The sequence below is a fragment of the Budorcas taxicolor genome, chromosome 5 (genome assembly GCF_023091745.1).
Source record: "Budorcas taxicolor isolate Tak-1 chromosome 5, Takin1.1, whole genome shotgun sequence".
NCBI classification, from domain to species: domain Eukaryota; kingdom Metazoa; phylum Chordata; class Mammalia; order Artiodactyla; family Bovidae; genus Budorcas; species Budorcas taxicolor.
In genome coordinates, this window is record NC_068914.1 from 147164515 (window position 1) to 147191679 (window position 27165).

A 27165-nucleotide genomic window follows, 5' to 3' on the forward strand; every position below is an offset into this window, starting at 1 on the left:
TTGTCCTTTATGAGCCACTCCACCCACCAAAGCCTCTGACCATCCCCTCTGCCACCACCGCACACTGGACACACAGGTTTCCATGGTAACACTTCGACTTTAATACTTGCTAGGGAGGATGGCAGGTGAGGCAGGTGTCTGGTGACTGGGATGGGAGCCAGCCGGGGTTCCGGGGCCCCGGTTCCTGCCCATCTCCCCAGAGTCCGGAGGCTCAGGAATGGAACGAGGTGTTCCCCACCCAGGCCCCCTTCTCTGAGTCCAGCAGGCCCGCTTGGGCTCACAGAGTCAGCTGGGGGAAGATGGGGTTCCCTGGGCCCCAGGATCCTCCCCAAGCTTTTGTGCTCCCTTCGCCTCCTGTCAGGGAGCAGCGTCGCCCTGCACTGAGCCCCAAAGGAAGTCCAATGGCTCGGGTATCAGGGGACCCCAGGGAGAGTCGGCGGGGTGAGACCCCCAGAGGCCTGGGCCGGCGAGGAGAGGGCCCCGGCGAGGCAGCTGGAGAAGGCAGAGGTGTCTCGTCAATGAAGGTGGTGATCTCCTCTCGGAAGAAGCCTGGACCCCGTGGGGGTCCCCCACCTGAGCCCAGAACCCCACCCTCCAGGAACTGGCGGAGGGTGGCCAGCCCCCCGCCTCCAGCCTCCTCCTCATCCTCCTCGTCCTCCAGCCTCTGCCTTGGTCCCAAGTGTTCAGGGGGCCCCCCAAGGGCCCGGCTCTGGGCTGGGAGGACCCGGATGTCATCAGAGGAGGACCACTTGTGCAGGAAGGAGCCTGGTGCCCGAGGAGTAGAGAAGATGTTGGTCTCATCATGGGACAGACGGCGAGACAGAGGGACCTGGGGAGGGGAGCAAATAGACCCTGAGGTGCTGCAGGGACAAAAGGGAGACCAAAGTGGGGACCCTGCAAGGTGGCTCTGCTCCCTAAACTTTTGCAAAACATCCTCTGAGGGGCAGCCTGGTTCAGAGTGGTCTGACTGATGGGGAATCGCCCTAACCAGGCCTTCCTTCCACCTCCTCGTGCATGCCCTGCAGGCCAGGGCTAGGGGATGAGGGAGGGGTATGAGGGATAACAGACTGGAAAAAAGCAGTGAGGGGATGCCCAGAACGGGACGTGTGCTGCTGGCTCCCGTACCTGTAAGTAGTGGACCCTCTCGAGAGGTGGAAAGAGCATGTGCCGTCCAGGTAGCAACTTTACTTGGGTGGGGTCCCTGCCCCCTGGCCCTGTGGCCCCATTGGCATCAAAGCGAACTTTGCACACTCGGCCATCCGCGAAGTCATCACAGCCCCCATCTAGAAGAGAAAAGGGGCAGAGTGGTTCGAGGCAGGGAATGCCCACCTCCCCACCCCCTTTAAGACCTCCCACTCCCTGAGAAGCTCCCCAGAGAATCCTCCTGTTTCCATTAGTCTGTGAGCTCCAAGAAGAAGCAAGAGTGGCTAGTGTCTGTTGCGTTCAGTGCTGAATCTCTAGTGATTCATACACACAGACACACTTACTTGAAATAGTTACCCACCCACCCCCAGGCGCTCTCCCTGTAGTTGGGAAGTCTCGGGAGGGAGGCTTAGCTTCTTCTTGGTTCCACAGCCTTCCTTTATGGCTGTGTTAGGACTCTGGACTGTTTCTCAGTCTCTTTGCCTGGCAGAGGCAGGGCTGGGTAGTGTGGGCTTCCAGGGGGAGTAGAGTGAAGGAATCAGTGGGTGGACATGGGGAGATGCTTGGGGAGAGGGACTCAGTCCATCCAGGGGAAACCGCAGGTTCTGTCCAGCAGGGGGCACTCCAGAGCAGCCTGTCCCCACCCCCGAGATGAGCTGGTAGAAAAGGGCAGGAAAGGGAGCCGAAGCCTAGGCAAAGCGAAAGCCCAGCCCCTCCTCTGACCGTCCTCGCCGTCCTCCTCGGACATGATAGCCACGCACTGCTCCCACACCGTGCGCACGTCGGCGCGGTAGCGCTCGCAGGACCAGATGAAGGACGGCAGCAGCAGCGTCTGTGCCATGGAGCACCACAGCACAGCGAGCACCATCCAGGGGGGAGCCGAGTCCGACTTCAGGGAGAAGAAGCTCACCACCTGGCAGGAGGAGGCGGAAGGGCGCCAGGTCAGGGCCCAGAGCCGAGGTGGCTCCTCCTCGACCCCAGACCCCACGTCCTAGTGCATCTGGGGGAGGGGAGAGGTAGGAAGTCAGGAAGGGATGGCCCAGATCACATAGGATGAGCACAGAGCAAAGTTGGAGTGAAGATGGATGAACCGAGTGGGAGGAAGATCCGGAGAGTATTCTAGAGAGAAAGCCCAGGGGTCTAGACAGGAGGAGCAGACGTGTATAGGAAACTTGAAGACAAGTTGAAATTCGGGAATAAGGACTAGATGGGGGATGCACAGGGCTTCCCAGGTGGTACTAGAGGTAAAGAACCCGCCTGCCAATGCAGGAGATGTAAAAGACATGACTTCGACCCCTGGGTGGGGAAGATCCCCTGGAGGAGGGCATGGCAACCCACTCCAGTATTTTTGCCTGGAGAACCCCATGGACAGAGAAGCCTGGCGGGCTGCAGTCCATGGGGTCACAAAGAGTCAGACACAACTGAGCAACTGAGCACACACACCCAGGGGTGCAGAAAGCTGAGGGTTGGGTGGGGTGAGCTCTATGGGGTTGCCACCAGGAGTGCTCAGGACCGTGTTGCATGCAGAGGGAACTCGGGGGTGGAGCAAGGAGCCTAACAGCTGGGTTGATAGTTGTGGAGGGCTGAATAGTGGCACTGCAGGACAGACGATGAAGCCAGAGGACAGGGTGATGGACAGCGCACAGGTGATGGAGTTGAGTACTTGTCACTGGAGAACACGCTACTGAGCTGGGGATAGTGGGAACTAGGAGATGAGATGGACAAGGAGACAGGGCTCACAGCGGGGCTGAGTAGATGAGAAGATGGATGATGGAGCTGCTTGTGTGGCTGATGGAGTCAGAGGTCAGATGATCATGCTGGGGTCTGGATATCGGAGAGAGTGGGTTTGGGGGAGCCCCAGTCTCACCAAGATGGGCACCCCTGTGAGGGAGTCATAGAGAAAGACGATGGCGCTGACCAAGTTGGTAACCTGCAGAGATGTCTTGGCCGACTCAGAGCCGTCCAGCGAGGACCGCCGCTTCCCCCGGGCATCCTCCACCACGATGGCTGGCACCTCGAAGGCCGGACGGGTACCCAAGCCCCCTGGCCCACCCCCCCTGGCCCCACCCCCACCCCCCGCTCTCCGGGCCTGCCGAGCCCTCCGGGGCCGGGCCCACAGCGTCTGGTAGAAGGTGATGGCCACACAGACCAGCCCCATGACAATGCCCCCAAGCAGCAGGAGGCTGAAGCAGACGCCAAAGCCCAGGCCGATCTTGGAGACAATGAACTGGCAGCCGCGGGCGTAGTAGCGCTCGCCATTGTTGTGCCAGCCGATGGAGGGCAGGGTGGAGAGGATGAAGCTGACCATCCAGATGCCCATGACGGCGTGCAGTGCCTGCTTCTTGGCGTTGCTGAGGCGGTAGTTGACTGGCCAACGCACCATCCACATGCGGTGGTAGGAGAGGGAGGCCACAGTAAAGCAGGTGGCCAGGGCCAGCGTGTAGTAGGTGGACACAAAGACCTTGCAGATGCTCTCATTCCAGTCATAGTCGGAGGAGGCCTGGCGCCGCAGCTGCACCACAGCGAAAGTGGTGAGGGGCACGGCCGCCATGAGGATGTGCGTGCCCGCCAGGAAGCAGAGCAGCAGCTCCAGTGGCTTGTGCTTCTGCTGCTTGGCTGAGATGCTAAGGATGATCCAGGCGTTGGCCAGCAGCGCCAGCAGCCCGCAGGCCAGCCAGGACAGCGCGTTCGAGCGGAGGGAGGCCTCCTCTGCCCCCGCCCCACCCCGAGCCATCCTTCCTCGGTCCCCCCACCCCCCTTGAACTCCTGGGGGTGGGGGCTGGGTCTCACCCAGGAGCCCCGCTCACACGCACCCCCATGACGCCCACAGTCCTTGCCCCGGAGTGAGGTGGGCCCCCCCTAGGCCACCCCTCTTGCTCAGCATTGCGTGACTGACCCAGCTGAGGTCCCGCGGGGATGGCGGGGGAGGAGACTGAGGGTCAGTAGAGGTGGTCCTCAGCCTTCATGTTGGGTGGGGCTCTTCCAGAAGTATCCTTGTAACGGGGAGACAAGCCGATAGCTCCCCCACTAGGAAACTGGCTGGGGAGACTCAGTCCTCATGCCAGGACTTCCAACTCCCTTCTTTCTCTGGTTCTTGACCGCTCCGGGTCTTCTGTACGCCCCCAAGGATCCTGGGGGTGGTGCTCAGCCTCCTGGACTCACTGCAAGGGAGAGATGAGGTGTGGAAGGGGCAGAGCCTGGGCTGGTCTCCAAGTGGCTCTGAATCCCCCCTTCTCTTGAAATTATAGAAACGACTGGTTACTCTGGGTCACAGGGCGTTCAGAACACTCTCCTGCCCTAAACCCCCACTCAGATAAGAGCTCCAACACCCCACACGGATAAGAGCCCTGCCTTCCAGACCTCCAGGAAAGAAGGTATTCTGACTTCCCATCTCCCATCCATCGTCAGCCATTTTTCCTCCCTCCCAGGTCCCTCTTTCTGTCCTCTGCTCAATACTACTCAACCGCTATCTTCACATCCCCGAGTCTCTCCCCAGAGCCACGTCGGCCGAGGCACGACTTGTTTCTTCCCGAGGGCTCACGGGAAACTGGGATAGGGTGTATGGCCCCTCCCCCGCTTTCCAGACTCCTGGATCCAGGGGTCCTGATGCTCAGCCCCATCTCCCCAAGCCTGCACAATCACCCTCCCACTCACCAGGAATCTGGGAAGACGGGAGAAAGGAGGCAGGGACTGAGGGGGGTGGTTAGGGAACCCAAAGACAGGGAAACCGCTGACATCAGAAGCATCCAGAAATGGAAAGGGGGGAACCAGGGGGAAGGAGGAGAGTTTAAGCAGAAGAGAGAAAAAGAGGGGGCAAAGTGATAGTATCTGAAAATAGAAGAAAACGAGAGACCCCTGGAGAGGCGGGAGTGGGTGGAGGGAGGGAGCAGGGGGGAGGGAGGCTGAGAAGAAAAGCCCGGTGTTCAATAAGGTTCGGACTCCCCGCAACCCGTGGACCCCCACTCATTCCTCCTCTTCCCCGAGCCGTCTCACTCTAGTGGGAAGGAAGGTGTTCTGGATATGTTGACTCTGAGCTTACTGAGCCCCGGCGAGAAGACTAAGAGGAAACCCTGGAAAGAGTGGAGGCAGGAAAGATGGGCATAGCAGCTTTGGCGTAAAGGAATAAAAATAGGTGCAGCAGTGGAAGGTCTGTTTCCTGTAGACCCTTAGACTCTTGCCCCCTCCCCCAGAGGTCCTTCGTCCATCCCCCACCTTTGTCTTTCCCGGGAGCCCAGTACACCCTAGTTGCCATGGCAATGGCCAGCCAGAGGAAGATAGAGGGAATTGGTCAGGAGAGCCCCCCCAACCCTCCGCTACAGCCTTGGACCCCTTCCCACCCACCCCCACCCAGGACCACAGGGTGGGCTCGGGAAGAAACAGCGGGGACTCAGAGAGGGAGCCAGGCAGGAAGGATGTGAAGGACAGAGAGAGGAGGTGAAGGACGGAGAGAGATCAGAGGAAAGTGGGAGGGCGTGCGGAGGGACTCCGGGGCGGACAGGGGTCCCTCGCCCTTCGGGGTGAAGGGGTAAGGTCAGACGGCTCCTCCCTCCTGCCTGCCACCCACCGCGGTCTCCAGGGCAGAAACAGCAGGTGGCCGGGGAGGAGGGGCCGGCCGGAGGGGAAAGGAGCCGGTGGGCGGTGGGGGGCGGGGAGGCTGCGGGGAGAGGGGGGAGAGGCCCACGGGGTAGCGGGCCGGGGTCGCCTTACCTCGGGCTGCGCCCAGCACTGCCATGGAGACCGCACACCCGAGCGACGCGGCTCGCCCGGGCTCCCGCCGCCTGCCGGCTCCAGCTCGCCGCCCTCAGCCCTCCTCCCTCCTCCCCCCGGGGCCTCCCTCCGCCCCCCCGTCCCAGCCTCTCGGCTCGGCCCCCTAGATGCCCGCCTGTCCCTCTGTCTCGGGGTCCCACCACTGCCCGCAGCCCCGAGTCGGGATGGAGGCCAGCCCCGGGGGACCGGGGCGAGCGCAGGCCGGGGGACCAGACGGTGGGGACCTGGCGGGGGAGGGGCTAGGCAGGTGCCGGGAGGGAACTGGCTTCATTGGTGACCTGGCTCGAGTCCTGCCCCCACCCCACCCGGTTTTCCCCGCGAACTCAGGCTCCAAGAGGCCGCTGGTATGGCTAGGGGAGGAAGAAGCGTGTGTCCCCTGGTGTATTTGTAAGGGCTGCTCCCAGGATGAAGGCTCACGCGGGCGTGTGCTGGAGGCTGCAGGAGTGAGGGGCTGTGGCCACGCTGGGGCTGCTTGTGGGGTACATGGGGTGGGTGAGACAGGGGGCTAGAAGGATGCACCTCTCCCCAGTCCACTGCTGCCCCCTCCTGGAACACAAACTCACACTTGTGTGGGGGACACACACAGTTCTCACGCACACATCGCAGTTTCTCACGTGGCACACGCACACATGGTCCCTGCAGTCTCTCCCCTTCAGTAGAACACATACACGCGCACACTCAGGGCCCTTCGGGGTAGGGAGGCGGCTAACCACCTCCAGAGGATTTTTCCCTCCCCAGGGAAACTTGATCTGCTTCTTGGGGGCAAACCTGGCAACCTGTCCTCCGGGTCTGACCCCACAGATCAGAAGATTCCGGATCCCCAGGAAAGAGTCCACTCCGCCTCCCTCTCCATCCTTGGGTCGGGAAGATCCCCTGGAGGAGGGCACGGCAGCCCACTCCAGTATTCTTGCCTGGAGAATCCCATGGACAGAGGAGCCTGGTGGGCTACAGTCCATGGGGTCGCAAAGAGTCGGACACGACTGAAGAGACTTGGCACACAGTGTCTCCCCAACCCCTCTCTCTCTCTCTCTCTCTCTCACACACACACACACACACACACACACAAATGAAGAGCATCTTCCTTAAAGTTAAGTCTCTTGTATTTTTTCTCTCAGCTCAGGGAGGCAGGGGTGGGGACAGGTCAGGAATACAAGCAAGCCATGGGGACCCCTGGCGACAGCTGGGTGTTCTTCCTGAAAGAGGCAAATTGGAAAGAAAATAAGGGAAAAGGGTAGGGATTGCGGGAGGTGATGAGAAAGGGAAGGGAGGAGAGTGGGGCAGAGAAGGCTGGGGATCCTGAGAGAAATGGATCAAGAAGAGGAAGAAGAAGAAAACTTGTAACCCTGAGATTTTCTGTATCCTGAGTCATTTGGAAGAAGGAAGAAGGGGGTGCAGGGTGGGGCGACTGAGGCCCAGGGGTATCACCCTTCACAGGAGTTGCCCTCAGAGGGTTCAGTTTCCAGCCAGCTCCCCACCACTCCCCCTGGGCAAAATTCACTTTCCAGAAGGTTCTGAGATGGTGAGTTGCGGTCACTGGACACTCTCTCCCACAGGGCCTGTGCCCTGATTAGGAGAACTACAGGTTTTGTTCCCTGGTAACAGGATTCTGCAGCCAGCAGGGGACCAAGGAGGGATTCTAGGCAGGGAGGCCCTCCTGCCTGATCCTGAATTCTCTGAGGCAAACTCCCTGCCAGGAAAGGCTCCCATGGAGGGACAAGGGACATCTGTGACCAGCCAGCTGCAGAGACCTGCATGGGATCTGTCCCTCTATTCAAAAGATAGCAGTGGAACTAGCAGTCAAGAGACCTGGGCTAGTCCACATACTAGCTGTATGAAGCTAAGCAGTCTTGCCCCTCTCTGCCTTCTGTTTCTGGTCTATAAACTGGAGATGCTAGTCTCCATCCTGTCACTACCCAGCCTTGCAGGATTTTCGTGAGGCTGAAATAGACATTATTAGTCAGTTGTGTCCGACTCTTTGCAACCCCATGGATAGTAGCCCGCCAGGCTCCTCTGTCTGTGGGATTCTCCAGGCAAGAATACTGGAGTGGGTTGCCATTTTCTTCTCCGGGGATCTTCCCAACCCAGGGATCAAACTGCAGTCTCCTGCGCTGGCAAGCAGATTCTCTAGCGTCTGAGCCACCAGGGAAGCCTATAGACAAACAAAGGAACTGATTTGTAAACAGAGCCGTGCTGCTGAGGTGATAAGGAATCATGTCTGTGCACAAGTGTGCCCAGGGTGCCTGTTTGTGCCCAGGTCAGGATGTGAGTCTGTGGTTCTGCCAAGGCAGAGTGAGATGCAGGCAGAATGAAATGCTGCTGGCTGGCAGTCAGGAGGAACCTTTGGATCTGAATCTGTCCTTGACTAGCTGTGTGATCCTGGGCTAGTCCCTGCCCTTTCTGGCCCCACGGTCCTCTCCCCGAACAATGAGAGTCTTGAGCTTCGACACCCATCCTCACCCTCCAGGCCAGGCTGGGCTGGTCCCTCGTGCTGCCCGGGATCCGAGCCAGTGGTGAGGGAGAGAGTCAAGAGAGAAGTCATCAGAGAAGGGTTAGGGCTGAAGTAGAAAGAAAATGGGGAAGAGGAGGAGAGCATCTGGAAGAGCAGACCCCAGACCCCCTCGACCAGAAGGGCGGGAGGTGGCCACAGGCCCCAGCTACATTCATCTGGTCCCCAGGCCCAGGGGCCCAATAGGAGATGCAGCGGAGGTAGGGTTGGGGGGTGGCAGAGCCTGGTGGGGAGGTTGCAGGTGAGAAACTCCTCCTGGTCATTGCCTCAGGTGAGACTGTAGGTCTTCTGGAGCCGGCTGGAGGGATGAAGAATAAGAGGAACAAGTCTGTGCCTCCCAGCCCTTTGCTTTCCAGGCCCTCTGTGGTTCCCAGAGCCTGCTTTTCTCTTCCAGCGCAGGGCCGGCTTCCAGCCCCACCCTGGGCCCCCTGCCCCTCACCTGATCCTCCATCCCCCGGCCTGCTTCCTGCCTCCTGGGCCATCCCCACCCGCTTCTCTCCTCTGCACCGCCTCCCTCTAGCCTGTGTCTCCTCCCCTCCCGCTCCTCCACCCACCCCTCCCTCTCCGCTCCCTCTCCCAGTTCCTTACTGGGGGCACTGGCAGGTCTTCTTCTCACTGAGGAGCCTCTTGATTTGAGACATCCGTTCTGCCTGGCGCTGTCCAGGGAGAAGGAGGCGAGTTGTGAGGGCCCTGGGCCTCTGAAAGGGAGCTGTCCCTTGGAGGGGAGGCACGGGGGGAGGGGAAAGGTGGGAGGGGAGAGGCCAGGGCTGTGGCTGAGGAGGCCATCTGTCCCAGAATTGACTCTGTGCCTTCCCTTCTCTCCCTCCTCATGGGATCTGGGATGGGGCCCAGCCGGCAGTGAGGGAGGGAGTGGTGGGCAGAGGGAGCCAGAGGAGAAGCAGGTCATAGACACAGGACACCTTCGTGGCCGGACAGGCCTCAGGGTCTTGAGTGCCCCGTGGGGGCGCGAGGACGTCAGGGAGGGCTCACTCACCCTGCGGTGCCAGCATTTAACACAGAAGATGCAGGAGCCAGTGAAAAGCGCTAGGCCTGCGATTCCCCCCAACACCATGGGCAGGAGCTTCGGCCAGGCCTGGATGAACTCTGACGGCAAGACTGCAAGACAGAGAGGCGTGCTCAGCTCCCTGCCCTCTGTCAGGGCAAGGGTACACCAGGGGGCCCAGGAGAGGGGGCCTCACTGCCCAGCCGCACTTAGGTCTGGTCCTTTCGATGAGAGAGCCAGGCAGGATACATGGCCCCCTTAGGGGCCACCAGGACTGGAAGGGAAAGGCTGGGGAAGGATTTTTTTTTTAACACTTTATTTTTTAGTGTTTAAAAATAACATTTAAAAAAGACATTGTTGTGACAGTTTCAGGTGAAGAGCAAGGAACTCAGCTATAGATATACATATATCCATTCTACCCTAAAGCTCCCTTGGGGAAGGGGTTTTAAGGTTAGATACCACTGCTTTCTGGGGAGCTAGACCAACAGTCCCCACCCTTGCTATGCACATAAATGTCTGTATGTTTGGGTGTGCATGTATGTCTGGGTCTGAAGAGGAGCCAGGAAGGGGAGCTCTTGGTCAGGTGAGCCCGGCTCCTGGGTGGTAGACCTTAGGGAAGTGGGAACTTATAGGACTACAAGAGCCCAGGGCCACGCCCCACTTCACCTCATCATCCCTGTGTCCTAGGCACCTCACCTACTACCCTACCCATCTCAGAGCACCTGGGAGGCTGGGTGGTCTCCACCAGCCCTGGGAGGCTCCCCCAGCTGAGGAGGCAGGGGCTCGGGGTTAGGCCATGGAACATGGACCCTGACTCACCCTCGATCTTGGATTCCAGCAGGACTTTGCCCTGGTCACTCAGCAGACACTGCCACATCCCAGCCTTGGGTTCCGGCTCTGTCACCAACTTTGGCTGATTTGAGCTCTTCATACTCTGGTTCCCCAGCTTCAAGTTCAGGGTCAGCCTTGGGGGGCTGGGCCCCAGCACCTCACAGGTCAGACTATTTGGGGACTTAGTCACTGCAGAGGGACAAAAGCCTGAGACTGGGACCCTGGACCTCCAGGAATTCGACGATGATGACGATGATGCTTTACATCAGCACCACTCTGCTAGCCTCTCAGAGCACATTCTCATACAGTTATGATGGAGGAAGCACAGCTTCTGAGGTCCAACAGTCTTAGATTTGAAACCTAGCCCAGCTGCTTAGGATCTATGAGTCCCTGAACAAGCTACTTACCAACCTGAAGTGTTAGTCATTCAGTGGTGACTGACTTTTTGTGACCCCATGGACTGTAGCCCACTAGGCTCCTCTGTCCATGGGATTCTCCAGGCAAGAATACTGGAGTGGGTTGCCATTCCCTTCTCCAGGGGATCTTCCCCACCCAAGATCGAACCCAGGTCTCCTGCATTGCACGCAGATTCTTTACCACCTGGGCCACCAGAGAGAGCCCCACACAATTGTTAAATGGAAAGATAAGCGTAGAGCTCTTGAATGGGGCCTGGCATGTATGAAACACTCAATCTAAGCCATTATTATTTGTGATGTTGTTATGGTAGTTAAGGAGATAAGGAGGGGAAGCACTCAATATGACACCTGACATTGTCACCATCACTGTGATATTGTTATCCTCCTTAGGACAGAAATGACCCACAGAGGGGAGGGGCTTAGTCGGGATCTGAGAGGGTCCCAGCCCAGGCAGAACTAGAGCCTGGTTCTCAGTGAGGCCCTAGGGAATTCTAGTGGAGCTCACCCTAGGCCTGCTCTTGGATGTCAGGGAGGGACAGAGGATTCCAACCTCAGCTCAAAACCAACCCCCAGGGACATACCCCCAGGGACTTCCCCCCAGGGACTTCAGAGTCTGCCTCCCAGTGCAGGGGACTCAGGTTGGATCCCTGGTCAGGGAACTAAGATGCCACATGCGGCAGCGCAACTAAACCCTTCGAGCTGCAACGACAAACCTGCAATGCTCTAGAGCGCATGCTCCTCAAGAGAAGTCCTTGTGCCTCAATTAGAGAAACCCTGTGTGCCACAACGAACCCAGCAGAGCCACATTTTTTAAAAAAAATTCCCCAAACCAGAGGGCCCTTGATGGGCTCCATCAGACCTCCAGGGCCTAGGCACTCTCTTGAAGGGTCTGTCGTGACTTAGAGGAGCCCTGAGCCAGGTCCCTTGGCCCTTGACCCCACCCTCGCTGTCTCAGCCTAGCTCCTCACCTCTCATCACCACGAGGTTCACTTTCTGATGCAACTTCCCCTTGGTGAGATCCAGGGTCAGGGTTCCAGAACCCGCGTACTGAGGCAAAGTCCGCAGCAGAGTGAGACGCAGCGGTAGCCTCTCCCCCACAAGGAGCTTGAGATCCTTGTGAGTCTTGTTCACCTTCACCTCTCTGTTCCTCAGGGTGAAGGTGACCCAGGATTGGGAAGAAGAATCCTTGTTCGCCTGCTGCCAAGTCAGCTCCCCACTCAGATTTTCATCCTCGAAGGTGAGTGGGAAGGAAAACTCCGCCTGCTCCCCCTCCTTCACATAGACTGTTTCGGGGGCCTTCTGGAAGGCTGGAGGGGGAGGGAGAGAACCTGGGTCCATACAGGGCGAGGCAGGCGCAGGAAAGGGGGCCAGGTGAGTCCAAACACTTGGGCTGCCACTCAAGCCCTTCAATTCCATTCTATATCTCCTCTCCTCTCTCTGCTCTGCACCCCAGGGAGGTGCCACAGCAGCACCCCCTCCCCGGAGAAGCCCTCCTAGAACAGCCCAGCCACAGGGGTCCTCTCCTTCCTCAGGATCCCTGAGCACAGAGGGCATCTGGCCTGTACCACATGGGTACAACATTCATCACCCTTCTCAAGGTAAGCGCAGACACTGGCTGACTACGTGCCAGGTGCTGTTCTAAGGGCACTTCATACGTTACTTGTCCTCATGACACGACAAGGTAGGTTAGATCATTCCCATTTTGCAGATGCAGAAACCAAGGCACAGAGAGTTCCAGTGACCTGCCCAGGGCCACACAGTCAAGTCAGAGCCAGGATTTCAGACAGAGTCCATGAACTTGATCACCATGCTACCCTCCTGTGTGTCACAGGGTCTGGGGGAGCACCTGCCCTCTGGGCTTTTTTTTTTTTCCTTCCCAGTGCCTACTCAGGACTCTAAACCTGCAACATGGAGTTTCATCAGGGCTGGCTTGTTGCTGTGAGCATCTCTGAGTTAGTGGACTTGTAACTTGGTGGGAGGGGGAAGCTGAGGCAACCAAGAAGACAGATGCCCTTGACAGCCCTCCTTTGGGGCTTCCTCTTGGGTCCCTGACATCCTTACACCCCCATCCCTTCTTTCTTCTATGTCCACTCCCTCAAGGATGGCTTGTGAAGAAGAGAAGGCCAGTGTGTCCCTTAGGGCAGACTTCTGCTCCAGGGGATCCTGGCTTCAGCCTCCCCTTCCCCCCAAACCAGACCCCCGGAGCAGAGCAGTGAGGGCAGAGGAAGGTCTGGCAGGCAGGGGGTGCCTGCGGGGGAGGGGGGAGCCCCTCTTACCCAGCACCACGATGGGTATTTTGATGTCCAGTGTCTGCTGGCTCTGGGAGATAGTGCACGTCCAGGTACCACTGTCCTGCAGCCCCACCTGGGCCAGTGACAGGCTCTTGAGTTCTCCCTTCCTATTATTCCCTGGACCCTTCCACTGCACAGAAGGGTTGCTCCCAGAGGGACTCTCCAAAGTCAAGGTCAGGCTCTGTCCCAGCAGCACGCGGGTGTCCGAGCTGGCAGTCACTGTGAGGGGAGCAGGCGAACTGTGTCACAAACACACACACACACACACACCATCTCCCCAAGAAGAAGAGAAGAAGCCAGGAAGCCTCGGGTATTGCTCTGTGGTCCGTTTGTTCTTTCAGTCGCTAAGTTGTGTCTGACTCTTCGGGACCCCATGGACTGTAGCCCGCCAAGCTTCTCTGTCCATGGGATTTCCCAGGCAAGAACACTGGAGTGGGTTGCCATTTCCTTCTCCAGGGGATCTTCCCGATCCAGGGATCAAACCTGCGTCTCCTGCATTGATAGGCAGATTCTCTACCACTGAGCCATCTGAGAATCTGCAGTTACCCTTGTTCCAACATCTCCCTTCTGTCCACCTCCAGCCCAAGGCAAGGTTTCCTCTCCCCTCCCGCTCTGCTCTCTTCCTTGTCTCTCTCTCTCCTCCCTCTGTCTCCTGCCTTGCCACCCCTGCACCTCCCGCTCACCCCCAGGTCTCTGTCTCTGCTTGCCTGACCCAAGGCCTGAGGAGGCACTGAGAAGACACAGCGGCCTGTCTGATCTGTCTTCAGACTGTTGAAATGCCAGCAGCTCAGGCCCTGGTTTGGGTGCAGGGATGCGAGTCAAGGAGGAAGGGAAATTGGCTGAGGTCCCAGGCTGCCCCACTCACGTCCGAACACCTGCAGTTCCACCTCGAGCTTCTTGCTATCCACTTCACAGGTATAAGTCCCCGAGTCAGTTACTTGGAGGTTCTTGATGATCAGAGGAAAGGATCCTTGGTCCCACAGGTTTCTTTTGGATTCCACTCGATGGCTCAGTTCAGTGTTACCTGGGAGCAGATCCCGTATGGAGGAGGTTGGGGTACCCTGGAGCCAGTGCATCCCTGGCAAGGGTGGTGCCCACAACTCTTCTGATCTGAGTTGCTGATCTCCGATAGAATCTGCCCTGGTCCTATCTGAGAACCCCAGACTGGTGAGGAGGTCCAAACACATTCCTTTACCTGGCCAGGACAGCATCTCCCTAACCCCCAATAAAATCGTAACCTCCCTTAGAGAGCACCAGCCTCTACATGTGCGCACGCTAAGTCACTTCAGTCATGTTTGACTCTTTGTGACTCCATGGACTGTAACTCACCAGGCTCCTCTGTCCATGGGATTCTCCAGGCAAGAATACTGGAGTGGGTTGCCATTCCCTCCTCCAGGAGATCTTTCCTACCCAGGGATCTAACCCATGTCTCCTGAGTCTCCTGCATTGGCAGGTGGATTCTTTACCACTGAGCTACCTGGGAAGCTCCACCAGCTCCTACAGGCCAACACTTTACACACATCATCTCAGGTAATTGTCACAAGTCTGAGAAATAGGTACCGTTTTGCTTATCTTGCAGATAAGGAAACAGAGGTTCAGAGAAATTAAGTAGTTGTCCAAACTCGTGCTTACCCATTATTGGCAGGAACATAAACCAGTGCAATTTCTTTGGAAAGTAATTTGTTTTGTTCTTATTTTTTAAGTTTTTATTGAAGTATAGTTGATTTAAAAATGCTATGTTAATTTCTGCTGTACAGCAAAGTGATTCAGCTATACGTATACATATAGCCACTCTTTTTAAAAATTCTTTTTCCATACAGGTCATTACAGGGTATTGAGTAGAGTTCCCTGTGCTATGCAGTAGGTCCTTCTTAGGTATCTGTTTTATATATAGTAGTGTGCATATGTCAATCCCAATCTCTCAATTTATGCATTCCCCTGGAAGGTAATTTATAATACTCCCAGAATTACGAATGCACATACAGAACGAAATGTCCACCATGAAAGAAGAGGTTAAATAAGTTAGACTTCACCCTTTCAGTGGAATGCTATAAGAGAAGAATGAGGAGGCTGTTTATATTCTGAGATGGAATAATATCTAAGAAACACTGTTAACTGAATAAAGCAAGATATTTTCAAAGCTACCACTGTTTGAAAAGGAGGGGGAAAGTTATTTATCATCTATCTACCTATATTTCTATCTGTCTATCTACCTGTCTTATAAACGAACAAATATTTGTAGAGGTGAACACAAGGAAATGGTCACCTTTGTTGTCCCTGGGGAGAGGACGTGAACCCCATGAGACAGGTGTGGGAGAGCTTTTCAGTTTATGCCTTTTTCTACCGATTGAATTTTGACTCCAGTAAGTGGTGGAGCCAGAATTAAAATTCAGTCTGTTGAGGAACTTCCCTGGTGGTCCAGTGGCTAAGACTCTGAGCTCCCAACGCAGGAAGTTCAATCCCTGGTCAGGGAACTAGATCCAACATGCCACAGCTAAGACCTGGCACATTCAAATAAATAAAAATGAATATTTTTAAAAAAACTTCCACTCCCTGTCCGCTCAGCAGACAACTCCCAGCCCCAACCTCTCGCCTTCCTCCTGGGCCCACGTTTCCAATGGCCCAAGGAATGACTTCATCTGGATTTTCTGCCATCACCCCAAAACTCAACTGGTTACAAATGAAATCTAACACCCTTTCACTAAAATAACTTGTCCTCCTTGCTTCCCTGTTAAAAGCTCTTCTGGGTCTAATCAAGACCCCCTTGTCCAGACTGTTCTATACTTTGTAAAAGCGATTCTACTTTGTGAAAGTTCTAAGACTCTGAGAGAGTCTGGGATCAGTTCTTGGAGGAGACCAGTACAGAACAAAGCCTTAAAAGAAGGGTAGGCAGGGGACTTCCCTGGTGATCTGGTGGCTAAGACTCCACACTGCTAGTGCTGGGGGCCTGGGTTAAATCCCTAGTCGGGGAATAGGTCCCACAGGACACAACTAAGAGTTCACATGCCTCAGCTAAAGATCCTGCCTCAACTAAAGTAAGATTCTGCCTGCCTCAACTCAAGATCCCACAGGCCAGACAAAGACTAAAGATCCTGCATGCTGCAACTAAGACCTGTTACAGCCAAAAAAATAAATATTTTTCTTTAAAAGAAAAAAAAAAGAAGTAAGCTAGAGGAAAGTGTTGCAGCAAGAATGTCTAGGAAGGGGGTAAAGTTCCAGGACAGTCATACAGGCAGCCACCTCAAAGCAGTGAGGACAATACCTGGGTGTGAGGTGTCCGGCTGAGGAACTGCGGGGACCCATACTGAGGGAATGAACGTCTGGCAGAGGCTCTTCCAGGCTTAGCCTAGTGGAATAGGGTGTGACTGGCATTGTATTGGGAATCAGCGCGGCAGTAGGAGGAAGAGAAGCAAAGTAGGACAGACCAGCAGCAAAGGGAATTGCCAGGAAGCTCCCGCTGTAACCCAGGGGAGGGGTAGGTGGCCTTGGCTAATGAGACGTTCCCATGAGAACAAAGAAGGTGAAACGGAAGAACACTTCCACAGGAAGGAATGGCCCTAGGCAGGGACTGAGGGGAAATCAGGGATTGAAGTAGGGGGCAAAAATCAACTCTGGTTCAGAAATTGGGAGCAGTCAGGAGAGGGATCCTGCTGTTGTCAGAGATCAGGAAGTTGGGAAGGCAAGCCATTCTGGAAGAAGTTCAGATCTGAAGAACAGAACAAAAACATCGACACAAAAGAGGTGAGAATTTTTAGAAAGGAGCACAGTGTTTCAAGCTCACAGGCGATCATAGAAATGCAAATTAAAACGACGATATGTTTTTCAACTCTCAAAATTAGCAAAAAATAAAAGAGAGAAGGTTTTAAATATTGGTATTCAGTGCCAGCAAGGGCTCCAGTGAGAGACACACACAGTGGTATGATTATCTAGACTTACTGTAAATGGATAGAACCTTTCTGGAAGCAGTCTGGCTGTATACACCAGCTTTTTTTTTTTTTTTTAAAGCTCATATCCTTACTTTCATTTCTAGAACTTTATCCTTAATAAGTTTAAAATTCAAGCCAAAATGTAGGTACAAAAAAAATAATTACAGTGTTCTTAATAAGGTGCAAGATTAGATGAAAAGATAATGGCTGCATATTAAAGCATACTAACTTGATGATTATTAGGTAAGCACTACAAATGACATTTATAAATAATTTTCAATGAAATGGAAAACATTCAGAATATACTTTTTTAAAGTTGTGTTAAGATCATCTTTACTTTTTCAGTTAGTTATTTGAACTACAAAAATTATACAGGCTCACAGACTCAACATTTCTCTCCTTCCTTGCCCACCCTCAATACTACTGCAAACAACTTAGTGTGGATTTCTTCATGCTTTTTTTTTCGGTTTGTGTGGATACATATTTACACACATTGAATTTTCCTTTTTTTTTTGTACCTATTTTTATTTAATATTAATTTGGCTACACTGGGTCTTAGTTGCCACATGGGGGATCTAGTTCCCTGACCAGAGATCAAACCCAGGCCCCCTTGCATTGGGAACACTGAGTCTTAGCCACTGGACCATCAGGGAAGCCCCCACATTGAATTTTTAAATTAAAATGGGACTCTATTATTGATACATACATGGCTTACTTTCCACTTAACAAAATGTGCTTGACGTCCTTCTAAGTGTGTGTGTGTGTGTGTGTGTGTGTGTGTGTGTGTGTGTGTGTAGCTTCTTCATTCTGTTTGTTTTGTTTTGACATTATGAAAGCTAATCATTTTACTCTGATGATTCTTTAAACGTTTTCTTCTGAGAAAATCATGCAACCATAAGAAATAGTGCAGAAATATCTGGAATACCCTTGACCCAGCTCACCCCAAAGGTAACAGCTTGCAAAACTATATAGCACAGTATCGCTGCCAGAATATTGGCATTGACACAATTCAAGATGCAGAACATTTCTAGCACTATAAAGATGTTATCCTTTTCTAGCCAAATCCTCTTCCCTCCCAGACCCCTTCGCCCTGACTCCTGGCAATCACTATGTTCTCCAGTTCTATAATTTGTCATTCTGAGAATGTTATATAAATAAAATTATATAGTATGTTACTTTGTGGGATTGGCTTTTTTTTTTTTTTTTCCCCATACAGCATAATCCTCTGGAGAGTCATCTAGGTTGTGGTCCAAAACTATAATTCTTTCTTTTTACTGCTGAAAAATAATCCATAGCATGCATACAACCATTCACCCATTAAAGGACATCTAGGTTATTTCTAGTTGTTGGCTACTACTAATAAAGCTGCTGTCAACAATTTTACACAGATTTCTGTGTGATCATAAGTCTTTCTTTCTCTAAGGAGTAAATGTCTAGGAGTACAATTGCTAGGTTGTTGGAGGTTAAGCTTTCTAAAGAAATTTCCAGGGCTTCCCTGGTAGCTCAGTGGTAAAGAATCTGCCTGCCAATGCAAGAGACACACGTCTGATCCCTGGTCCAGGAAGATCCCGCATTCCATGGAGCAACAAAGCTCGTGTGCCACCACTACTGAGCCTGTGCTCTAGAGACCAGGAACCGCAACTACTGAAGTCCCCAGGTCCTAGAGCCCTTGCTACCCAACAGGAGAGGCCACCACCATGAGAAGCTTAGGCACTGCAGCTAGAGAGTAGCCCTCACTCCCTGAAACTAAAGAAAAGCCTGAGGAGGAATGAAGACCCAGCACAGTCAAAAATAAGTAAGTAAATTTTTTAAAAATTGCTGAACTGTTCTCTAGAGCAGCTGTACCATTTTATACTCCCACCAGCAATGTAAGAGTAACCAGTGTCTGCATCCTCACCAGCACTGGATGTTACCTCTTTTTTGTTTGTTTAAATTTAGGCCGTTCTGATATGTGTGTGGTGATATCTCATTGTGATTTTAATTGGCATTTCCCTGATGACTAATGACGATGAACACATTTTCATGTGTTTGTTTGCCATCTCTTTGTCCTCTTTGGTGAAATATCTCTTCATGTCTTTTGCTTATTTTCTAATTGGATTGTTTGGGGTGTTTTTGGTATTGAATTTTGAGAGTTGTGTTCATAATCTAGATACTAGTCTCTGTTGGATATGTAGTTTGAATATATTTTCTCATATTTTATAAATTAAGACAATTTTCCTCTTCTCAATAGAGTGTTTTGCAGAGCAAAGTGTTTTTTATTTTGGTCAAGACCAACGTGTCAGGAATTCCCTGCAAGTCCAGTGGTTAGGACTTGGCACTTCCACCTCAGGGGGCACTGGTTCGATCCCTGGTTGGAGAACTAAGACCCAGCAAGACGAGTGGAGTACGCCAAAACATAAAAATAAAAAAAGATCAATATATCCATTTTTCCTTTTATGGACTGTGCATTGGTATCTAGTCTAAGAACTCTGCTTAGTCTAAACCCTAGTTTGTCTCCTGAAGGAAACATAGAAACTGATTAAAACAGTTGCCTCTGGGGAAGGGAACCAAGTAACAGGGGATCAGGAGTAAGAGGGAGATTTATCGTCACTGTGTGTCATCCAGCTCAGCTCAGTTCAGTTCATTCGCTCAGTTGTGTCTGAATCTTTGCTACCCCATAGACTGCAGCACAGCAGGCTTCCCTGTCCATCACCAACTTCCAGAGGTTACTCAAACTCATGTCCATCAAGTCAGTGATGCCATCCAACCATCCCATCCTCTGTCATCCCCATCTCCTCCTGCCTTCAATCTTTCCCAGAATCAGGATCTTTACCAATGAGTCAGCTCTTCGCATCAGGTGGCCAAAGTATTGGAGTTTCAGTTTCAACATCAGTCCTTCCAATGAATATTTAGGACTGATTTCTCTTAGGATTGACTGATTTGATCTCCTTGCAGTCCAAGGGACTCTCAGGAGTATTCTCCAACACCACAGTTCAAAGCCATCAATTCTTTTGTGCTCAGCTTTCTTTACAGTCCAACTCTCACATCCATACATGAATGCTGGAAAAACCATAGCTCTGATTAGACGGACCTTTGTCAGCAAAGTAACGTCTCTGCTTTTTATTATGCTGTGTAGGTTGGTCAAAGCTTTTCTTCCAAGGAGCGTCTTTTAACTTCCTGGCTGCAGTCACCATCTGCAATGATTTTGGAGCCCAAGAAAATGAAGTTTGTCACTGTTTCCATTTTTCCTCTTCTATTTGCCATGAAGTATTGGGACCAGATGCCATGATCTTAGTTTTTTGAATGTTGAGTTTAAGCCAACTTTTTCACTCTCCTCTTCCACTTTCCTCAAGAGGTTCTTTAGTTCTTCTTCACTTTCTTAAGGTGGTGTCATCTGCATATCTGAGGTTATTGATATTTCCCCTGGCAGTCTTGATTCCAGCTTGTGCTTCATCCAGCCTGGCATTTCACATGATGTACTCTGCATATAAGTTAAATAAACAGAGTGACAATATACAGCCTTGGTGTATTCCTTTCCCAATTTGGAGCCAGTCCATGTCCAGTTCTAATTGTTGCTTCTAGACCTGCATGCAGATTTCTCAGGAGGCAGGTAAAGTGGTCTGATACTCCTATCTCTTTAAGAATTTTCCAGTTTGTTGTGATCCACACAGTCAAAGGCTTTAGTGTAGTCAATAAAGTTGATTTTATTGACTACACTATAGTAGATGTTTTTCTGGAACTTTCTTGATTTTCGATGATCCAACAGATGTTGGCAATTTGATCTCTGGTTCCTCTGCCTTTTCTAAATCCAGCTTGAACATCTGGAAGTTCATGGTTCATGTACTGTTGAAGCCTGACTTGCAGAATTATGAGAATTACTTTGCTGGTGTGTGAGATGAATGCAATTATGCTGTAGTTTGAACATTCTTTGGCATTGCCTTCCTTTGGGATTGGAATAAAAACTGACTTTTTCCAATCCTGTGGCCACTGCTGAGTTTTCCAAATTTGTTGGCATATTGAGTGCAGCACTTTCACAGCATCATCTTTTAGGATTTGAAATAGCTCAGCTGGAATTCCAACACCTTCACTAGCTTTGTTCATAGTGATGCTTCCTAAGGCACACTTAACTTCACAATCCAGGATGTCTGGCTCTAGGTGAGTGGTTACACTACCGCGGTTACCTGGGTCATTAAGATCTTTTTTGTATAGTTCTTCTGTGTATTCTTGCCAATGCTTCTTAATATTTCAATTTATTAATATCTCTTAATGACTTAGTTGCTCAGTTGTGTCCAATCCTTCGTAACCCTATAGACTGTAACCCGCAAGGCTCCTCTGTTCATGGGATTCTCTAGGCAAGAATACTGGAGTGGGTTGGCCTGTCTTACTTCAGGGGGTCTTCCCAACCCAAGGATCGAACCCAAGTCTCCTGCAAGTCTCCTGCATTAGCAGGTGGATTCTTTACCACTAGCGCCACCTAGGAAGCACAAATAAATAACCTAAACTTGAGCCGCTGATTATTTTGTATTAATAGTCCAAAAGAAGCAATAAATATTGCATGCCTCCTAATGTGATGAAATTGGTAATATAAAACACCATCTATAAAATGATCTTGTCAAAAGATCAAACGTGTGCACCTCAGTGTCCATAGCAGCACTATTTGCAATGGCCAACACATGGAAGCAACCTAAATGTCCATCAACAGAGGAATGGATAGAGAAGGTATATATAATGGAATATTACTCAACCATAAGAAAGAATGAAATAATGTTATTTGCAGCAACATGGGTGGACGAAGAGATTGTCATACTAAGTAAAGTAAGTCAGAGAGAGACAACGGTCATATATCACACATATGTGGAATCTAAAATGCGATACAAGTAAACCTATTTACAACAGAGAGACAGATTCACAAAGAAAACAGACTTACGGTTGCCAAAGGGGGAGGAACAGTGTATATATATGACTGAATCGCTTTGCTATACACCAGCAACTAACACAACACCGCAACTGAGGCTATAGTTCAACTTTAAAAAAAGATGGGGCTATAATGCCTTGTAATATGGAGTACAGTTATTAAATAAGTCCCTGAGAGAAAAAATGAACATAAACTTGATCATGTCTCTAGATCTAATCACCATTTCTAGGAGATTTAAGGGACAGAGGAACATGTTGAATGCTACCACAATGTAAAACTTATAGGGCAATTGCCTGGTTTCTTCAAATATCAGTTGCAATAGGGGGCAGAAAAAGGAGAGTAAACGTATAAATTCAAAGAGATTCAAAGGTCATATAAAGAAAATACCATCCATGAATTTTTATTTGAATTCTGATTCAAATAGACCAGATGGAAAAATAATATTATGAGGCATTTGGGAAAATTTGAACACTGGATATTTTTTTTTATAAAAGAATTAATTTTAAAGCATTGATGATGATATAATAGATGTGTTTTTAAATCAAAATATAGTTGATTTACAATGTTTCAGGTGTACAGCAAAGTGATTCAGTTATATGAACCAACATTGGTCATGAATTGATCATTGTTAAACCTGAGAGAGATACACAGGGGTTCATTATATATTTATTCGACTTCTATATACATTTGAATTAAGAGAAAATGTTAAAAAAAATAAGCAGTGAAATGCAAACAATAATAAATCAAATAAACTTATAAAGAATAAATACATTTCACACAGGTGGCATTTTTCTACTTTTGACTCTATGACTTTCTCCCATTCAATAATGTATTGAATATTAGAAGCCATACCCAGAAGAAAGAAGAGTTACTTAAACAGGAGCATGAGGGTAAAATTTACGTGAAAAAATAAGGTTGCAAAATAATGTTCCTAAGAAGTTTTGAAATCTTAATTCTTTCCGCTTTGAAAGCTAGAAAAAGACTTCCCTGACGGCGCAGTGGATAAGAATCTGCCTGCCAGTGCAAGGGACATGGGCTCAATTCCTGGTGGGGAAAGATCCCACATGCTGAGAAGCAGCTAAGCCCGTGTGCCACAACTGCTGAGCCTGAGCTCAGGAGCCCACATGCCACACACGAAGCCCTTGCCTAGAGACTGCACTCCGCAGCAAAAGAAGCCTCTGAGATGAGAAGCCCACACGCATGAACTAGAGAGTAGCCCCCCGCTCGCCACAACTAGAGAAAAGCCCAAGCGGCAATGAAGGCCCAGGACATTCAAAAATAAATACATTATTTTTAAAAAAGCTAGGGGGAAACATTCTGTTGCTCTTAATGGAAGTAAACAAAGTATCATCATTGGTCTGTAACAACAATATTCATGAAATCATGGGTTTCATATGATAGCTATTTTTCTACTATCCATTAGAATAAGGTCATCAATATTAAAATAATGAAATTATAGTAGACCACCAGAAGCCATTCCCCAGCCTGCCAGTAGCTGGCAAAGGGTGGTTCCGGACTTGGGGAGTCCCTGAGACTCTGGCTGATGGCAGAACCCTCCAGAACCCCAGAGTTTACTAGGAGCTGGGCCCTGCCACCGGGGTGTTCATTCCCCAGGGCTCTCTTCTCTAAACAGGGAGCAGGGCCCACCTACCTTTGTGCAAGAAGGAGTTATGACTCCCCAGAATCTTGGACTGGGAAGAATCTTTCCAGCTGAAGACCATGTTCTTCTTCTGGGAAGCCTGGCAGGGCAGCTCTGCCTGGCCTCCTGCCTTACCCAGCACCACTGCTTTTCCCTGAGTGCCAGCCGGGAGCATCACTAGGTGGAAAAACAGGGGAGTCAGGCCTTGAGGCTGTGGTTGCCCCATCCCCTACCTGGCATTCCCCAACCAGCCCCTCCTCCCAAGCCACCTGCACCCAGGCCCCAAGTCTGAGCACTCACCCAGTTGCAGCACCAAGAACAGGTGCCTAAGAGAGGTCCCCGGGCCCATTGTGGCTTTGCTGAGGCAGGCAAGGACCTGAGCCTTCGGCCTGGGGGAGACACCAGTCAGCAGTTAGCAGGCGTTCATCTGGCTGGGTCCCCTTCATGACCCAGACAGCCAGGCGGAAACCTAGACGTGCAGGCCTCTGAAGAAGACACCCATGGGTTACATGCCACGCATGCTGTGCCTGGGCCAGGGGTGGGTTCTTTGCCAGGGGGAATCAGAAAAGGATTCTCAAAAGACTTCCCTCATGGTCCAATGGTTAAAAATCCGCCTGCCAAGGCAAGGGACATGGGTTCAATCCTTGGTCTAGGAAGATTCCACATGCCAGGGAGCAACTAAGCCCTTGTGCCACAGTCATTGAGCCTGGGAGCTGCAACCACTGAGCCCACATGCTATGGCTACTGAAGCCCATATGTCCTACAGCCTGCGCTCCACAACAAGAGAAGCCACCAGAATGAGAGGCCCTCACACCGGAGCTAGAGAGTAGCCCCCACTCGTTGCAACTAGAGAAAGTCTGTGCCCAGCAACGAAGACCCAGCACAGACAAAAATTAATTAATCAATCAGTGAATTACAAAATAAAATGAGTGAACAGCTTTTGGTATGAAGTAAAGTTTTTAAAAAAGAAGAAAAGAATTCTCAGAGAAGGTGGCAAATTAGTAGGAACTGAGACTAGGGAGTCAGGCCAGGTCATGAAGGTCCCGGAATGCCGTGACCCTGGGCGCTCGAGGGAGCTTTACTTACAGAAGGACAGGAGTAGACTTACAGGATGGATCCCTCCAGCTGCTGAGCAGAAGAGGACCTGGAGGAGGTCAAGCATGGGAGGCAGGATTGCAAGAATCCTGGTGGGAAAAGATGAGGCCTGAACTCAGAGAGACAGACTTAAGGGAGGAGCTCTGAAAGAAAACCCCCAGGACCTGGGGTCTGATTCAGTATGAGGGATGCAGTCAGGGAAAGGGCAGAGGGTGATTCCCTAGAAGGCCTCTGAGTGGGACAAGCAAAAAGGCAATACTCCGGAGTTTCTGTGGGCTTGGAAGACAGACAGGGCCGTGGGGGAGGGGGTCGCAGAAGGGCTCTGCGTGGACCTGGAGGAATGGGTGCCACTGGGCTGGAGCAGTGATTCCCCATGTGTGATCACCTGAGAACTTGTGAGGCAGGCAAACTCTGGGGCCCACCCTAGACCTCCAGGATCGGGAGCTGGGGTTGGGTGAGGCCGCCTGTGCTCACAGCCCTCTGGGGGACTGCTGCACACTCAAGTCTGACAACCCCGAGACAGCTGGAAAGGAAAGGGGAGGGCACCCCACCACAGTCTGCAGAGTCGGGGGCAATGGGGGGGCATGTGGCTGTGGAGCGAAGTCTTGGGGAGTGGAGCCTGATCTCGAAACTTGCTGGGCAGGCCAGAGAGTTAGGGCTTGGCTCTGCAGGGCGCTGGGAGCCGCTGCTCATTTTGGAGCAGATGTGACAAGGTCTTTGAGAGCTTTAGGAAGCTCAGTCAGATGGTAAGGGGACCAGATGACACGGAGGAAGTAGAGCCAAAAGGAAGGCCACCAGACAGTGCCTCGCAGGCAGGCGGCACCAGGCTCAAGTGTCTTTGAGGGGGTGGTGGAGGGTTGGACTAGAAGTCTGGGAGACTAGCAGAGGCAAACTAGTACACACAGGATGGATAAACAACAAGGTCCTGCTGTATAGCACAGGGAACTATATTCAATATCCTGTAAGAAATCATAATGTAAAAGAATATGAAAAAGGGTATAGGATATATAACTGAATCACTTTGCTGTACGCCAGGAACTAACACAACATTGTAAATCAACTGTACTTCAATTTTATTTTTAAGCATCTTTGAATTTGGCCCCAGATTGAGGGCAGGCCTCAGAGCAGTGACAGCCTTGGGGGCTGTCAGCACACACCTGGCACGCAGCTTGTGTATCCAGACCTACTTTTCTCCCCCCAGCCCCAGCCCAGCCTGATCTTTCTCTCTGCTGGGGACCACCTTTCAGGGAGCTGTCTGCTCTGAACTCCCACTCTGACCCCCTTATGGGCACATCCCACCTTCTACTGTAGTTTCAGTTCCTGCCTTTCCTCCACCAACAGTCAATCTTAAGGGAGATCAACCCTGAATATTCACTGGAAGGACTGATGTTGAAGCTGAAGCTCCAATACTTTGGCCACCTGATGCAAACAGCCAACTCATTGGAAAAGACCCTGATGCTGGGAAAGATTAAGGGCAGGAGGAGAAGAGGACGTCAGAGGATGAGATGGCTGGATGGTATCACCAATCCAATGGACATGAACTTGGGCAAACTCCAGGAGATGGTGAGGGACAGGGAAACCTGGCGTGCTGCAGTCCAAGGGGTTGCAAAGAGTTGGACACAACTGGGCAACTGAATAACAACTCTCCTCCACCAACTTGATCTCTAGGCTAGACGTGATGGTCCAGCCAGCAAGGCCACTGCTGGCCCCATCTGGAGTACAGAGAAGGGACTCGGGATGTGTTTGGTTAACTTAAACCAAATTTATTTGAACAGAGAGGGGAAATTACTGATTACTTTTTTCTGGACTTAACATGGTAATTCTGTTACTAAAAAGTGTCTGTACACACCCAAACCTGGCCTGAATGAAGCCAAGTCATCCCCATCCACACAGCTGACTCTTGTGCAGGTCCTCTCAAGTATTTTCTTTTCTTTTAAAATTAATTTATTTTTAATTGGAGGATAAATAGCTTTACAATGTTGTGTTGGTTTCTGCCATACATCAACATGAATCAGCCATAGGTATACATATGTCCCCTCCCTCTTGAACCTCCCTCCCACTTCCTCCACCTTCTTTCATTTTTAAAATTTTTTGACCACACCACGAAGCATGTAGGACCTTAGTTCCCGATCAGGGATCAAACCTGCACCCCCTGTATTGGAAGCACAGATTGTTAATCACTTGACCAGCAGGGAAGCGCACACCCCAGACCCCCAGGCATTCTCCATGCTCTCTGCCCTGCTCTCCACAAGGAGGCTGCCCACTGCACACCTTATACACTGTGTCACCCAGGCTCCTTCGCCCTTCAGCTCCTGGTTGGGGTTGGCCAATGGGAAGCACCCACAAGAGATGAGAGGGCCGGGGAGAGAGGTTGGGGTGTTTTATCCTTGTTCTCTCCTGGCTCAGGGCATATTTTCTGGCATCAGCTGTATTCCCTCCCTTGTCCTTTCCTTCCCATGATGACCATAGCTCCTTCCAGGTGGCCCCCTAAGAGCAATTCAAGCCCTCACTGGGTTCCAGAAACACCCGGTTGGCCCTTTTCCCTTCAGGACTCTGCCCGCTGCTTTGGCATCTGGTGCCTCAACACCTCTTTCTGCAGGTGGTCTTGAACCATCTGCGATGGACTCCGTTTCCTATTGGCCACTGACCCATGA

The 27165-nt window shown here is 51.5% G+C and overlaps 2 protein-coding genes across 2 annotated transcripts; both read right to left on the reverse strand.

Annotated features, from left to right (window-relative positions):
- Positions 1-277: 277 nt before the first annotated feature.
- On the reverse strand, positions 278-3877 carry GPR162 (G protein-coupled receptor 162). The gene is made up of 4 exons (XM_052640295.1): positions 3011-3877; positions 1867-2056; positions 1126-1283; positions 278-829 (listed from the first exon to the last, which is right to left on the reverse strand). The coding sequence occupies exons 1-4, from the start codon at positions 3875-3877 to the stop codon at positions 278-280; spliced, it is 1767 nt and encodes a 588-aa protein (XP_052496255.1).
- Positions 3878-8530: 4653 nt separating this feature from the next.
- CD4 (CD4 molecule) lies at positions 8531-23765 on the reverse strand. Its single transcript, XM_052641107.1, has 9 exons — positions 23717-23765; positions 23429-23593; positions 13823-13981; positions 12943-13176; positions 11635-11973; positions 10239-10439; positions 9411-9532; positions 9005-9072; positions 8531-8714 (listed from the first exon to the last, which is right to left on the reverse strand). The coding sequence occupies exons 1-9, from the start codon at positions 23763-23765 to the stop codon at positions 8684-8686; spliced, it is 1368 nt and encodes a 455-aa protein (XP_052497067.1). The 3' UTR covers positions 8531-8683.
- Between the last annotated feature and the right edge of the window lie 3400 nt (positions 23766-27165).

Bases quoted from the DNA above. Each gene is read 5' to 3' on its own strand.
- CD4 (XM_052641107.1), bottom strand. From the start codon at position 23,765: ATGGGCCCGGGGACCTCTCTTAGGCACCTGTTCTTGGTGCTGCAACTG. The intron at 10,440-11,634 runs GTGAGGAGCTAG...GTCCCTCTGCAG, and splicing joins GAACCTCGTGGTGATGAGAG to TGACTAAGTCCCCAAATAGT. The intron at 9,073-9,410 runs GTGAGTGAGCCC...CTCCCTGGACAG, and splicing joins TTAAATGCTGGCACCGCAGG to CGCCAGGCAGAACGGATGTC.
- GPR162 (XM_052640295.1), bottom strand. From the start codon at position 3,877: ATGGCTCGGGGTGGGGCGGGGGCAGAGGAGGCCTCCCTCCGCTCGAAC. The intron at 1,284-1,866 runs GTCAGAGGAGGG...TTTCTCTTCTAG, and splicing joins CGAGGAGGACGGCGAGGACG to ATGGGGGCTGTGATGACTTC. The intron at 830-1,125 runs GTACGGGAGCCA...TCCCCTCCCCAG, and splicing joins AGAGGGTCCACTACTTACAG to GTCCCTCTGTCTCGCCGTCT.